The sequence below is a fragment of the Pyrgilauda ruficollis genome, unplaced genomic scaffold (genome assembly GCF_017590135.1).
Source record: "Pyrgilauda ruficollis isolate IOZ18807 unplaced genomic scaffold, ASM1759013v1 scaffold6, whole genome shotgun sequence".
In the NCBI taxonomy this organism is placed as follows: domain Eukaryota; kingdom Metazoa; phylum Chordata; class Aves; order Passeriformes; family Passeridae; genus Pyrgilauda; species Pyrgilauda ruficollis.
In genome coordinates this window covers 1,622,962-1,639,105 of record NW_024527710.1, presented here as the reverse complement: position 1 = coordinate 1,639,105, position 16,144 = coordinate 1,622,962, and the positions used below count along the sequence as shown (strand labels likewise).

The 16,144-nt window shown below is 37.7% G+C and overlaps 1 protein-coding gene across 3 annotated transcripts in view; it reads right to left on the bottom strand.

The window, feature by feature from the left end:
• Nucleotides 1-16,144, bottom strand: part of DPYD (dihydropyrimidine dehydrogenase) — a 335,322-nt gene that overhangs the window by 152,089 nt on the left and 167,089 nt on the right. For all 3 annotated transcript variants that reach the window (XR_005956460.1, XM_041483444.1, XM_041483445.1), the window contains 2 exons: nucleotides 14,445-14,629; nucleotides 6,759-6,974 (listed from right to left, as the gene is read on the bottom strand). Coding sequence is in view for 2 of the 3 variants with exons in the window: in XM_041483444.1 (XP_041339378.1) it covers nucleotides 6,759-6,974; nucleotides 14,445-14,629 (401 nt within the window). In the remaining variant the exon portion in view is untranslated. The remainder of the gene's footprint in view (nucleotides 1-6,758; nucleotides 6,975-14,444; nucleotides 14,630-16,144) is intronic.

Here is a 16,144-nt window from a genome sequence, read left to right as displayed (position 1 = left end):
CAACACCCCTGCATGACAGATCCCTCTGTCTTCCACTGATGAATTGTCACATTGTGCTCCACGCCTTGAGATAACAGACTTCTCCATGAGAGACTCCGTGCAGAAAAGAGACTCCCACTGCAGAAGAAGTGCAGCATTTCTGTGATATTTAATGCTACAGGAAGAGTGGGACTAAACATTTCCCCAGAGGTTTAATTTTTTATCACGAACTTGTAAGAAGTTTTTAATTTCTAAAGTAGTAAACATAATCAGAGAGAGAGAGAAACTTTTTACAGACTGTTGCTAAACTCTTGCTTTAAAAATGTACTTTGTTATCTTCAGCATTTGAAATATTAATTGGTCAAAACAACCAGAATTACTGATGGCAAAACCAGATTTTTGAATGGCCCAAAGTGCATCATTTGCAAATTCACTGGTGTCAAGATGCACACCTGCAGCAGTTTAAGGTGGGCATCTACCTGGTGCAGACTTCAGCTATGGTAGTAAAAGCTTTGGCTTATCAATAATGACTTTGTTAAAGCTGTCAGTGCTGGGATCTTTGGTCTTTCACTGTGTTCAAGCTGTGCTACATCTCTCCAGATGGATTCTTCACAGGTGAAGATAAGCCAAACCCCTACATCACCAGGGGTACGGACTGAGGAAAAAGAATAGTTAAATGCAGTCCTTTCCAGCTCCTCACACAGCAACTTTGAAGCTTTTGAAGTTATTTGCGTACTAAGAAGTCTCCAGTCTTCTTTAAATGGGGTAGGGTAAAAGTAAGTAGAGAGATGTGATCTGATCCTTAAGTTGAACACATCATAGAAATAGTTTTTCTCATGGAAAAAAGAGGAAAGTCTGTTTTCATGCTACTTAGATTCACAACATTATTTGTTCCCTTTTTTATAGCTACATAACACATTTTCTGTAAAAAACTAAAATGGCATAACTACAGCATTTTAAAAGATAATAATTACATTCCATAGCACTTCTCTAGCATAGCCTTTTACTTCTCCTGTTAAACGTCACTGCTTTTGTGCACTTATCCAGAAATACAAAAAATATCAAACAATCAAGACTGTATTTCTTATTAAATTTTTTTCAGAAATACCAAACAAAATGAAGGATATAACTCCTAAGAATATGAAAACCAATAATTTTAAAACTTGTACAACAAGAAAATAATTTAAGAGTGTTGTGCGCTAAGGAATCTCATAAAATGCTCATTTTTCTGTTCAAAAATGTAGTTAATAAAAGTTGTTTAATGCTATTTAGTAAAAAGGCAAACAGTCCCTTTTATATTTGACATTAACAATCTGATCATTTGTCTCCCCAAAGAAAGCCCATACAGCTTTCATACAGACCACACAATAAAGAATAGTAATATTTCTGTTTACTGAGATATCAACTGGCATTTCGTTGGAAGTCAATGGTCTATCTTTGCTACAGCATACTAGACCTCAATCTGGCATCTACAAATGTCAAGAGTATAAAAAAAAATTATAGGATGGAAATCAAAAGCGTGTTCTAAATTCCTAAAAACCAAACAAAGTTCACCTAGACATATTTGCTGCAGAAATCAGTACAATATTCAGCTGTCAATCTTGAAAAACAATGAGGGAGTGATGCTGTCAGTAGGACAGGATAATAACATTTCAAGCAGATGTTCAGGCGGGGCTCTAATTCTCACTGAACTCCCTTGGTAAGCATTTAATTTCTTTATCATATGCAAGCTAGGCAAATTGTACTTCATCAAAACTGTATTGTGAAATATTAATATTTCATATTATAGCAAAACTCCATAGAATAACCTTTGTCATATTAAGAACATCAGAATTTCAAATGTCATGGTTCTGCATTTTAATGCATCTTAAATAGCTTTTTGGCTTGGCACCATAAATTATAACTAGCTTAATCTAAATTACTATGCTGTAATATCATACAAAAATATACATTTTGTAATACAGATTCACTTCTGTGAAATACTAATGTTATGGAAAACAATGCATCATTGTACTATGATTTTTTACCACCTTCAATTATGAAGCAAGGTGCACACAGTGCAAATGTACAGAAAGAGAACTAGCTGGAGCCTAAATATGTATTTGTAATAACAGCACATAGAAATGCAATATATACTGGGCAAATTAATTAATTCTCTGCCAGCAATCATTTTTATTTAGAAATGGTTCTGAAAATGTATTGTAAAATCTACATCTGTAAACTGCATAAACATATATTATGGCTGGAAAGTTTCCTCCGCTATGGTTTAGTTCAGATTTAATCTAGTTTTAATTGCAGCTTTGTTTTTAAAATCATCCATAGAACTTGCTCCATATGTAATGAAAAAAATTAAAGATTAAAAGTGAAGTTAGTCTGCATGTTGATTTCTGCTGGTTCTCATAATAAAGGCAACTGTTTCTGCATTATTGAAAGCGACAGCATCACAAATCAATGCATGTCACAACAAAATAAAGACAGATGTATCTGATTAATCAGAATTAAATTTTAGAAGTGAAGGAAGCATCTAAAAATCAAAGCAAACATTTTTGCTAACCCAGTTGTTTTTTCATCTTTCTAAACAGCCCGTACAATGCAGTGAGAGAACAACAAAGCCTGAATTCAGCTGATAAACCCCTAATTTCTGCTATAAACTCCTCACTGTGGTAGTGAATATGGCATAGGGATGTACACACCTCATATAACATTTGACTTATTTTGATACTATGTTTATACAAACTTTCTGATTACAGGTTTTAAGACAAATTTTGTGTTCTAAACAATACTCACTAATAAATTCTTAGTAAATAAACCAGCTCACTATAACACTTCTCCTAAAACCCTCCCACTCACAGTTATGTGTCTAATTAATGCAGTATGTGTCATTCTGCATGTAGTTTTCTGTTCATCTAAGCTCTAAAAGAGGTAATAATTGGTATCCATTTATTGTGGACTATATGATATGCAGCTCCCTCATTTCCCTTCAATACCTTGCAAACAGAATTTACAAATAACGTTGCTGCATACAGTTATGTGAACAAGACAGAAATACTATTTGAACCAACAGAGCAATGAGCTATTGATCCTGCAGTCAAAAAGGGACGACATGAATGTAGAAAAATGTGTGTGAAGAGACACTTCTATTCTGCTACCATTTGTCTTTCTAGTGATTGTCCATTTCAAAAGCAGTTATTCCCTCTTCTGGAAGAAATCAAATCTAGTTGATACTAAAGCAGCTGTGCAAAGATGTTTAATTTAATAAATAAAATTCTACTAGTCACCATCTCCCTCCCAGATACCTTCAGACACGTATAGGTACAATCTCCTATGATTAATATTTACCCTACACTATAATATCCAGCACCTTCTAAAGTATGTAGACTGCAGTAGATTTCAAAGTATAAATACTCTGAAGGAATTTCAGCTATTTCTTACATTAGCTTTTTTGTAGGTTTCAACAATAGTACAGTAGTATGCAAGAACAAACTTTGCTGAATCATTCCCAGTTGAAATGCTTACCCTACGAACAGAAAATGCTACAAAGGTTGTCATGAAGACAATTATGAGCAAGGTACGTGGGTGTTTAAAAAGGGAGTGAGCACGGCACCAAACTGCGCTCTGTGCTAACTCCCTGTGGGCAGCATGTGAAGCTTTCAAGGTGAGGCCAAGACACAGGAGGATTAGAAAGACTAGGGGAGAAAATTATGGTCCAGAGGCTGAGCTCCAGCACTGTTCCCCAACAGCTCCTGTGTACAAGGCAGCACATGGGCTGCAGGGATCCCTGGCCTTGTGTTTTAGAGGAGCATTCTGTGCTAGATGATGGAAAGGAGAAAAGGAGAAATAGCTCATATGAAATAAATCCTGTGTCTTATGAGAATCACAGCTGTCCAGCCTGAGTCCTTTTTTATCTCTATCCTTAGATCCCCTTCTTCCAAGATTTATCATGCTTTTCTCTCTGACCTTATTCCATCACACTGTAGTTAATGCATGGAAATTTGTGATTTGTGTATGCTTTTCACCACCTATGCCACTCATATTTAGCCAGCATCAGTCCCTTTTGCTGAAGTGCCAAAGATGCCCATGGTAAACAGGGAATTCACTGGTTTCCCCTACCAGTGTCTGAACACAGTGGCAAATTCAGTCACTGGTTCTGGAAAAGGGAGAGTTTCTGCTGCTGCTAAGTTCCCCATGGCCACAGAGGCAGGTTTTCCTTGGCAAATCAGAAGGAAGCCCATCAGTTAAGCCTTACCAGGACAGATAAAATGAGGAGACGAGGGAAGAACACAGAATCCTAATTGCACCGCATACAATCAAGGCTGAAGTGGAAAGCTTCAGCTGCCAAAAACTGTGTCTAGCAAGCTCTCTCCCTTCCCAGAAGCTCTTCCACTCTTGGGAACTGTACTGTCTGGGGAGCTGCTCCCCCTCCTCCCACCAGCTCTGCAGGCTTAGATCAGGAAATTTTTGCTCTTGATCCTGCTGTGTAGTTTGCTTTGACTAGCTGACAGGGCAGGACAGCTCAGTCTGAAATCCCCACCGTTGGTACCACAGCCCAAGAGAGCATTCTGCTCCCTGCTGACAACTGTACAAGATTCATGTCTACATAATCAGAAGCTAAATTAGTAAAAAAAAAGTCGGCACATTATGGCAACCTATAATATTTCAAACTCTACCAACAATTTGTTCTAGCATTAAGTCAACAAGAGCAGTCTTTCTATAACACTCAGTTCATATAAGAACTGCTGTACCCTACTGAGCTTTTCTTCGCATTTGAATTGATTATTTTTGAAGTATTAAGTACCATGTTACTCTGATAAATAAAATCAATTTCACTTCTGCAGCACCTCTCAGCCAAGCATCTCAAATCATGCCACAAATACACCTGTGGGAAGTGCAGTACTAGGAAGAACACAATAATAGAAAAACTAGGCAGCACTTGGGTGGAACACAGTTCTACCAGACACAACACGATTCAATATCAGAATATCAGAAGGAAGCTTAAGCAGAAATAACAATCACTGAACTAGAATTCACTAGATAACACTTTTCTGAACTTACTAACTTAAATAATACCTGCAATATCTTATTGCAACAAATACTTTAAAAAAAACTCGAAAGACCTTTATCTGAGTCACACCTCCAGAGCATGGCATCCAGTGGAACACTTCGCAGTCGCCATTTCAGAAATGACTCAGAGTCTGCTGCTTAGTATAGCACCAACATCACTTCCTACAACATGCATGTCTTTCCTCCTGAACTCCCACCCAAGCTGGAACTCAGCCTGTGTCTGTTTAGCTCTCAAGATGCACAGTAATCAACGTGCAGTCTGGCAGGACTGCCAGCATACCAGCAATAAAACTGATAAAAAAATAAGTCACAGTACTTGCCATGGGTTGGCTGTAGCCTAGGCACTGAATAATTACAGCTGATGGTATGTTATAAATGTAAGTCAGTTGTAAACATACTTGTATGACTTTTATGTCCTAAAAAGTGTTTTAATAAGAAACCCTGGGAAGTAGATTGGAATCTCCACTGCAATCCAGATGAACACTTATTTCCTCAGGGCTACCTCAGGTGTAAGAGCCAGCAGAATCCAGCCTGACATATTTTATAGTATCCTGCAGCAATACAGCATTTTGTTCTTGACCTTCCCCATACTAGAGGGGCACCCAATACAGTTAATTCACCTATGATACTTACCCATGGAAAGGTGGAAGAGAAACAAATCCACCTTCTCTATTCTGCTCCATCCATCAGTACCCTTGTATATCCTTCCTCTGAACCAAGAATAAAAGACCCTTGTATCCAAATTAAATTCAAAAGCTTTCTTCAGACCACACTACTTTCATACTACTGTATGTTACTGCTTTCATACTACTGTATGTTACTGCTTAACAATACATTGTCATTACTCACACTGTTACTCAGGCCTATGTTCAAGGAGTCACCTTTTCTTCCTCTCTCCACAAGTCAAACCATATCTACATCTCAGCTCAAAACCTGTTTCTTTTCTCTGTGATCTCTTTATCAAAGCTGTTATTTGTTATTTTCTTTCACTCTCCAAGCTTCTTGCTCAGTCTCACTTCACTATTTTGAATGTAGCAAGAAGTTGTTGCAATTCTTCTGAATTCAAACCAGCAATTACACACTTAAAACTACACAAAATGCTTTTTTTAAGGTGCCACACTGAGCCATAGGCTTCAAGGCTTAATTCTAACTTTTTCCTCCTCCAGTACATGTTACTGAAGGTTGATGTCACTGTGTTCTCCTCTCCATAGAGTTGGTTTTATGCTGCCTCCATCTTTCTCTTCCACTTCCCACCCAGCCTCCCCCTTGCAGCCACATGATCACATTGCAACTGCACCTCCAGTTCCATGGCTTATCTTGGAAGCCTCTGGCACAGAATCCGCCTTTCATGAGTTATGTGACAAAGCTGTTACTCATTCCCTGTACATTCTGATCCTTCACAGAAAACATTTTCACTGCAGTATTTAAAAAAAAACTACTTTTTCACTTAATGGTTGACTAATAGACTAATATTAGAAGCTGGGGCAATATAAGGGAAGAATGTAACAACAAACAGAACCAGAAATTGTGTCACTGCACTGTGGAAAGCTCACAGGCTAGTTGAACTACACAATGCATCATAACCATTCCCTGCTATTTTATGGTAGTTGGAGGTGACAAAACTATTCCCCAAAGATTGACATTTTTCAATTATACAAAGATATGGTTGCATGCAAAACACACATAAAATATTTAAAAATATTAAAATATTTCCTCACCTTATCCAGGGAGAATGTTTTAGTGACAGCAAAGCCCCATCCAGCTTCAAATGCTCTTCGAATCATTGAAGAACTAGTAGCAGGTGTTGCACTGGCAAGGCCAAAAGGATTGGGAAACTTCAGTCCAGCCATTTCTACACTGATATCCACTAAATCTATAGGAGTATAGAAGAGCGGTAGCTCCGGAACTGTAGAAACTGCAACACCATATAAGGACTGTAAAAAAACAAACAAACAACACCACTAAACCACTGATTTTTAATTTCTGATCTATTTTTATACAATTTATTATTAATCCTGATAAGGGAATAATTAATATATAATAACCCAAAGTTTAAGTACTCTATTTTGTGTTCAGATTTGCAATTCAGCAAAACATGCAAACACTCACCTATGTAACATCTTCAACCCAAACAGTCTTCATGCTGAAATACTATGTTATGCTGGAAATAACACTGACAGTAACAAAAACAATGAAGAAAAAGTTACTTTATATCCTGTACTGATAAGCCTGGTTAAGTCCAAAGGTTTGTTCAGCCTTTCTGAAGAGCCATCTCTATTCCCTACAGCAGTCACTAATAGTGAGATGGAAAAATCCCAGGGTATGCAGACAGACCCTTTCTAGTTCTCTTCTCAGGTGCCAATCTATAAAAAGTATAAGAAATTGTGAAAAATGAGGGAAAGCATCATGTAGAGGATCACTCAGCCCTAACTCTATGTATTCTGAACCTTTTTCCCCTACTTTGAAAGATTTTTATACAGCCTACACAATGGCGTACCTATGCAAAACTAATGTTGGGTTTATATTTAATTGTAGTAGTATGAATACACTTCAAGAGTGAAAAAAGTTAGTGTCTGATTGCCATCAAAAACATCACACACATTATGGCTGTGCCACCACAGTCACTTTTGTTTTCATTTGAAAGAGTGACTCTTTTCTCTGAAGAGTCAGTGAAAAGCATTGAATGTATATGTTGTATCTAATAATACAAAAATTGCAGAGGGAAAAGCTTTTTCCATGTATGGATACTGAACAGCATCCTGATCAGGCTGTGGTGGGTAGAATTTAAATCTTTGTTCATGGAAATGGTTGACTCAATAAAATCACAAAGAAACAAAGCAGGAACTTCAAATACAGAGAAGCCCTACACTGTCTGTGTTCCTAGTAAGTCACAGCTAAGAGCACAGCAGTTTCTTCTGTCTTTAAAAAGATGACTTTTTTCAACAGGACAAAAAGAACCAGTACTTGAAGTTTGGAGAAGACTTTCTGCAGCAGACTAAAAGCCTCAGCCACTCAGGAATTGCTGCCTTTTGGGTTTTTTGATTTTTTTTTTTCCCCTAAGGAACTTACTTAATTTTTACCTGTAAAAACTAAAAAAGTACAGATAGGATGAGGAGGTTTTTGTCTTTTTTTGTGCCTTTTGTTTCCTAGGCTGGTTTAAAACCTGGGAGATCGTGCCTGTTTTATTTTGGGATTGTGTGGATTCCCCTCACGCTATTCTGACCCCAGATCTTTGAATCTTCAGACAAAGAGGATACATTTTGGGGCCAAATTTTCTGACGGCTTAAAAGCACTGAAGGTGGAATTATCCTAGTCTGAATGATGTGAACCTAAATAGGTCCCTAATGGTGGACATTTTGAGAAAAGCTAATTTCTGAAGACCCCTAACTCTTAGGACCAAACTCACTTCAGTATCATGACCTCTCTCAGCTGGAGACCAGCACAGTTACACTTCATAAAAAGCCAAACATGCCCCATTTCTTCCTTTCTGAGTGTTGCCATCTTATTGCAAAGGTTTCGTACCTTCTTGGTGACTTCTCACAGGCAGCTCCTCACAGCACTGACTCCTTCCTCTTCTCTGCACAGCCAACAAACTCCATCCAACCTCTCAACTAGCCAACCTACTCTTCTACAATACCCACCCTAATTGGATCTAGCTGTGGCCTCTTAAGGGCAGGCCTGTTCCTAATTCTTCATAATTAGCACAGCTGTAACTCCTTAGGGGTGAGATTACCTTCATCACTATCTCTATTTTCTTACATTCCACCCATCCACACCTGAGTGCTCACTGCTTCCTCCATGTCATACCTCACAGGGCTATTTTTCTACACCAGGACAATCTGATTTCTTCCAAAACCAAAAAGCCTGGCATTCTACATCTGAAAAGCTTTTGTTAACTGGCAAATAGAGAAAAGAGGAGGAAAAATGAATTTTGTATTTTTATCTTTTTACTACTTTGGGTTTGATTTCATCCTTTTAACTTTTTTTTGGTTTGTTTTTCTTAACTAATATTTCAACTGCAAAATGTTGTTTGCAATGCCAAACCAGAAAATCCTGGATCACACAATCCAAATTAAATAATTTTTTAAATTCTAGCACTTTTGTTTCCTACATATCTGAAAGTGGGGAAATCCGCTGAAATCAACACTGATATACTGAACTCTTACCAAAAAATCTTTGATTTTCATTCTTACAGAATGGCATCAAAGACTTAAGGAAAATTCTTTGGTCAACTCCACTCTTTGCGCATGTGTGAGTAATAAATCCAATTTTCTACTTTGAATTAATTTGCTATTCAGAATTGTTCAAATGGTGTCTGTGAATACATTTCAGTCTGAGGATTGATCACAAACAATTCACAGCTTGTACAACTGTAAATATAATTTGCTATAGACAAATAGGCAGAGTGTGCTGAATATGAAGCTGAAGTTCCATTGTACTGTTTCTTTGCCCAAGCAGGACAATTAAATCTCTAAAAGTTGTTCTCACCTAAAATGAACGCTGCTTGAAAGTGATTTTTAGTGACCTTTCTGTGGTAAAATAGAAAATACATCCTATACAAGACAAAAAAAAAAGGAACAAAAGCAGTGAAAGACTTTCTTCTGAAGCACATGGTTGAAAATAACCTATGTAGGAAACGTAGGAATAGGCCTTGCCTCCTGCACGCCATCATTCAAACCAGTCTAAAGCCACTTCCCAAACTACATACAGGGGCCCATTTCTCCTGCCTTACTTCCCTTCCAAAGAGCAGAACCACAAAGAACTCCACCCACATGCACTCAGGTCCCACAGTATGTGCCTGATGGTTTGTTAATGATGAAGTGACCCAAGCAGAGGTGGCAGGGGGAGAAATATGAAAGGAATAAACTAATTATCTAAAAACAGGGGCAGGATGCAGCTGAAGGTTCAGTAGTCAGTGACAATACATCTTTGGAGATTTATCTCCCTCCTTCCTATCACTTCCTTTTTTGCTCCATTTTTTTTTTTTGCCTTTTTTTTCCTTTGCGCACAATAGTCCTATAAAATAAATATATTTTATAAGCCTTGATGCATTGCTTTCTACAAAGCAAAATTTTTGGCAAACAAAAATGGTATATAGCTTCCTGAAAGTAAAATCATCTTTATAATGAAGCATTTCCCTGACATTGCGCAAATAGGAGAAGAAAGCCTGCAGGCAAGAGTTTATTTATAATAACTCTTGTCTTGATTTTCAGAAGTAGAGGACAAAAAGTGTGGTCCATTCTTCCTCGTAATTTGATGCCAACCAGCTGAACTACCAATATTGCAGGTACTTCTTGCAATCATGACAATTTTTTAGAGACTGGAACAGGGTGGTGAAAAATCCCCAGCATATTGCAAGCAGTGGGCTACTTCACCCTAAACAGGGTAAAGGAGTGGCCTGAAGGCAAAAGGACATGAGCTGCAGTGCAGGGCTGAGAGACAGGAACTCAGCTTTAGACCTGATGCAATTTTTGACATTAATTTTCTTTAGATGGAGAAAATGCCTTACCAGAGTGATATGGTCTAACTACATTTTCTTTAACAAAGATAGACTGTGAAAGCAAGTAGTTGTATTACAGTTATTTTTCACAGAGAGCCTTTTCTACAAGTCCTAGTGACTGGAAGAGATTTCCTGTATACTTCCATCTTACTCTGGCTTTCTCCATTTTGAAGTCTGATCTTAAAACATGTCTTTTCTTCCTTGCTTCTGGTTGGAAGGACATGCATCTTGTCCAGCACTCTTGCTACAGCAGGTTTGTTCAAAGCTCTGTCCACTTTGACACAGACTTCCTAAGCTCCTTTCTGGCTTTCTCTTTCTCTAACAGATATATATATTGCTTATTCAAAGGCCAGCAACTAAATCACCAGGCTTCCTGAACCTGCCTTTAATTTACCTTTTCTGCAAACGGTGCTTTATTGGTGCCTGCCAGTGTTTCATACGTTGCTCTAGCTAAACAAAGAAACATTATTTTTTTTCCTGCAGCTATCCTGAAAAGAAACAGACAACGTAACTAATGGCTTCAAATTCAAGCTTCCTGGGAACCTCTCAATTCTGGTATTGATTATGAAATAATGTATATTCATGCTCAATAATGTATAATGCATGCTCAAGGAATAAATGAGAATGGTCGATCTTGATAAAGAATCAACACTATACTCTTCAGAGACAAAGCCCATATATTTTCTGACAGCATAGGTAAAGAAAAAATAGAAAATATACAATTGCAGTTCAAAATAACACTGTGATGTGCTCAAAATTCATCTTGAATAATGTCTTAGTGAAGTGCAATTTATATCAGTTGGGATCTAGGCCTCTATTCTCTAAATGTATCATGTACATTTCAGTCTAGGAAAAATATAACAGAAACTTCCACAGTGGAAGGTTACAATATAGAAGAAAATAGATTTAAATAAATGAAAACTTACTGTGATTTAGAAAAAAAAAAGTCACTTTTAAAGAGCAATTTTAGTGAGAAAAAGATGGCAGCTTGACTGTCATATATGGGAAAATAGCCCACAGGTAAGTGCATGAATAAAACAGGCATAGTCATCCAAGATGAAACTACTGGAACTGTCTTGGCTCTCAAGATAGGCATAGAAAATTAAAAGTTAGTCCTGCAATAATTGTGAGCTACCCTGATTATAACTATTAAATCCATTCCCTGATCAAAAAGAAATGAACGGTAATTGCAGCCTAGAAGAGAACAACACCCTATATTGCTTCTGCACAGGATCATAAAGTCACCGTTGGACAAAAGTGAGGGCTTACAATCCCCAAACTAAACAAATCACTAAGATTATTTAATTGAAATTTTTATGTCATTCATGGAATAACAAAAGAGGGTTGAATTGTGAGAAAATGTGAGTAGTAGAAAGTTGCATGAATTGGGCTGATTCTGTTTGGATCCCTAAAGAGTTGCAAGGAATGGTTCTAGGAAGACTGACTGTATTTCCTAACAGGTTCTACTACAGCTATCCTTAGTTAGGCTTTGACCGGTCATGTTTAGAGAAACTAACCTGACACAGCTGCAGGCAACAATTTTTGAGATGAACCTATGCCTCATATAGTGGGAGGAATATGTTAAGAGGCAGGAGATATTTAGGCAACTAATGATGGAAAGTTTCCAGCATAAGAGCAGCCAAGAAGCTTCTGTAAATAACTCTCAGTATTGAACATAAGGCATTTCTGCTGAAGAGTCCTGGAGTCTGGATCTCACGCCTGACTTGACCACGTGCCAGAGCTTGCAGTGACTGGAGTTTCAGGGCACATATCAGCCCCATCTGTTCGCTTAGCCTTTTGCCTGGAGTAGGTTGGGATACAAGCAGCGTGCTGTTCAGACACTGCATTCTGCAAGCAGTCAGGATGGTGGGTTTGAGTTACACTCTTTGACATTGTCTTGGACTAGTTGAGAAATCCTATGGAATAGTTTTATTTTGATGAAGACTGACTGCATCATTTATAGATCTTGGTGCTGAGACAGTCGGTGATTTTGGAAATGGTTACCCACTCCTTAACTAAAACACAGACAGTATCAATGCATTTATTGAAAATTTGATGTGTCTGTGAGGCAGACACGCAGTTCACAGGATGGTTGCCCGCTTTAGAATCTCACAGCAGAGAGAAAATAAGGTGGTGTGTAAGGGTATTTTTTTAAATTTGCTTTTGGAAGTTTCCAGAATACAGCTCAGTTGTGAAGTGAGTGCATGCACACACACATGAGCACAAAGGCAGGCACACGTGCACACACCTGTCCCTGTAAACAAGCAGGGGAATACAAACCTTCTCTTATCCTTCTCTAAACAACTTCTTTAAAAACAAACTCCTCCAATCACTAAAATTTCTATCGGCTCCAAACACTGGTGAAGTAAATTGCCAAATTACAGCATTTTGCACCACAGCAACCAGATTTTACAAGGGCTGCACATCCAAATAAATGCCCTAGGGCAACCCATTCATCTAACAGCTGGAAAGGTGACACTTGACATTTGGAAACTTTCCTGTGAAGATTGCTGTAAGGCTTTCCCATTAGCTTCCTGGTGAGACTGTAAGGTTGAATAAGCTGCCTTGAAACCTGCAAAGGGTAACAGAAATGCTCTAATATCACAAGTCTGCTTGATTTAAAATTCTAATTCTCAAGCCATGACTATTCAGATTTTTTTCAAAGTATTAAATACATTCCAGAGGGGAAAAATAAAAAAAAGCTTTGTGAAGGAAGCAACATGATAAAGGAGGGTTGCCTGTATTTCTAAGAGGTTAAATAAGGAGACAAAAAGGAGGAGATACCTTCTCTCCCCTACCACAGTTACCCAAAATCACTGTGCATTGAGAAATTAAGCAAGCAGGTCAGGGATTAAAGATGTTTCACACTCAGCATTTTCATAGGGTATAAGAAGGCAGGACACAAACAGTGCTTTAGAACAAGTGCGAAAAAATATGCACAGATACTAACAACAAGCTTTCAGTTGAAGTATTTTTAGGAAGTGAAATCAGACCCCAACAGCATGAAATTGCACAAACATGCAATCAGAGAGGCTTTGAGCAGATGGATGGGGGAGAAAGACATTGAGCTGTTACAGTCCCAACTTCAGTTGTTCAAATCTCTTTATGTGGGAGAATGAATCATGTATCATGTTTCTTAAAAGTTCCCTGCACTACGAACACACTTTTTGTCAGTTGGTTCTCCAGGCTGTGTCTCTGTCTCAGGAGGTTTTTATTCAGCTCCTCTAGACTTTGTGCTCATCTACTAGGAAAATTAGAGCAGAGTCAGAAACACGCAAGGAGAACCAAAGGGAGACATGTGGTTACCAGATTTTTCAAGTCTGTACATATTACATTTCTCAGGTAAATTCTCCTTTGCATTATTTTGCCTTTGTGCATTTAATGCTTAGTTTCTGTCAAGCTCTTGTATCCAGTTTATCAGTCTCATCAGAGCAAACTTGGGTTCCAGTGTAGATAACCTGAGTGTTTGGTAAACTGTTAGTAAACTAAAAATATCTTCCCCAGGTAACAATATTGGCAGTAGTTAATTTTTACTCTATGCACTACTGGAAGATTTTACTTTTTAATACTTATGGAGCTCACTCCTTTTCCCCAATTACACAATTAGGGCTTCTGCTCACAGTGTCTGTTGTGCAGGGAGGCTTACTACCCTTGAGTGGAATTCAGAGCTGTGGCCAAGAAAATGTTGCTTGAATTTTAGTGATAAGATCATGTAAGACAGCTGAGTTCATCTACCCAAACTCTAATATGTGATCCGAGATGGATGAATATGTAACGTTCTAATCACCAGATAATCTAGGTATTATTTCTCAAAATTTGAATCAAAACCACAATGAAATTATTTTTTGAAGTATCAAAAAGCAGATAAAACTGGGAAAGAGAAAAATACTGTTGAAGAAGTTACCTGGATGTATCTGTGCATGTACCAGGAAGCTTGTTTGCCATCATTCACAGATTCCACTGTAGTGTTGGCAAGACCACCAACGTCACCCCCTGCAAACACCCAGGGCTCACTTGTTTGCATCGTTTCTGGGTCTATTTCAGGGAGACCCCATCTGTTAAACTTGATAGGTGCCATGGCCTCTCTGACTGTAATCAAATAAATGACAAATATGTTAATAAAAGAAAGAAAAAACTGTTGCTAAAATCTGTCAAATATATGCTGATAACAATAAGAGAATTTAATGCTGAGAAAGGTATCTCTCATCAAAGTGAAAGCCATCCTGACTTAATATTCAAACTCAGAACATCCTGGAAGAAAGGCCCACTTCAAAACTTGTTACACATATTAAGAATAAAACCACAATCAAAATTAAATGGTTAGAAGAAGACAACATATTTTGTATCTTTTCACTACAATTTCTGAATTTTTTTGAGTATGCATTAAGAGATCTTAATATTTTTCATACTGTTAGAAAACAGCACATATAGGCATTTTGCACATGAAATATTATTGTCCTCTAAATAATGCAGAAGTGAAAATAAAAAAAAAAAATATACTGCATGGCATTATAGAAATGTCATTAAACGCACATAAATGCTCAGAAGTATATTCTGTTAATATTTTTTAAATTACTATATTCACAAGGCACTTCAAAGTAGCTTCATTAAGAGAATAATCTTTTCAGTAAATATTTTTAGCAAATTTTGATGGCATCTATCAAAATGGGGGGGCTATATAGCTTTGTCTGCAGAAACCGAACATGCTGCAATAAAATGCAGTTTAAAATTGCAGTGTCCCTCAGGGACATACCACTGGCAGATGCAGATTGCCAAGGTCAATTAAACTGATGTAGTTGCACTGTCACAAATGTAAAAGAGAAATCTGCCAGTTTAAGTTGAAGATTTCTCCAACACAAATGGCAGAGTCATGGTATTGTCCCAGCACACACCTCAGTACAGAGCAAGCTTCAAACACAGCTTTCCCACACATCACAGCAATGGGATCTTCATCCAAGGCTCTGTGTCTCCTTTCACCTCCAAATCATATATTAGAAGTGTATTTCAAAGTGGAGGCTATGTATAATCAGGGACAAAATAATTAAACAGGAAGCAAGGCACAAACATTGTCACCTATTTGTCCCACCTACACTCTCCTCCTCAACCTTGGCATTTACAAACAAACATATCCAAAGGACTGAAATTCAAAGGAATTTTCTGCAACTTTTTCAGAAGCCTGAGTCAGAGAAGACAGCTCTAAGCGGAAAGCCTGTAGCAGATTTTCTACCAGAAGTATTTAATTTATCTGCAAGACCTATTGCCCGCACAGTCTCTCCCACCTGGCAAACACATGTGGCTTAAGTTGACAAAAATAACATTTGGGTAGCAACAAACTCAAAAACTTAAGAAATTATGTCCTGTAAAAATATCTGAATTACTGAAAGATCACATGGAACACAACCTTCAGACTGAGACATTTTTCATCTGGAAAATGAGGGGTTTGGCTTGTTTGGGTTTTTTTCTGTTTGTGTGGGTTTTTTTAAAGGAAAGAGTTGGCTGATAGCAGTTTTATCAAAAATCCTTCAGAAATCAATACATTAACTTTCTCTTTGTGCCTCAGACTGTCTGTACTTCAAGAAAGCTTTTGATCATCTTCTATTTGTC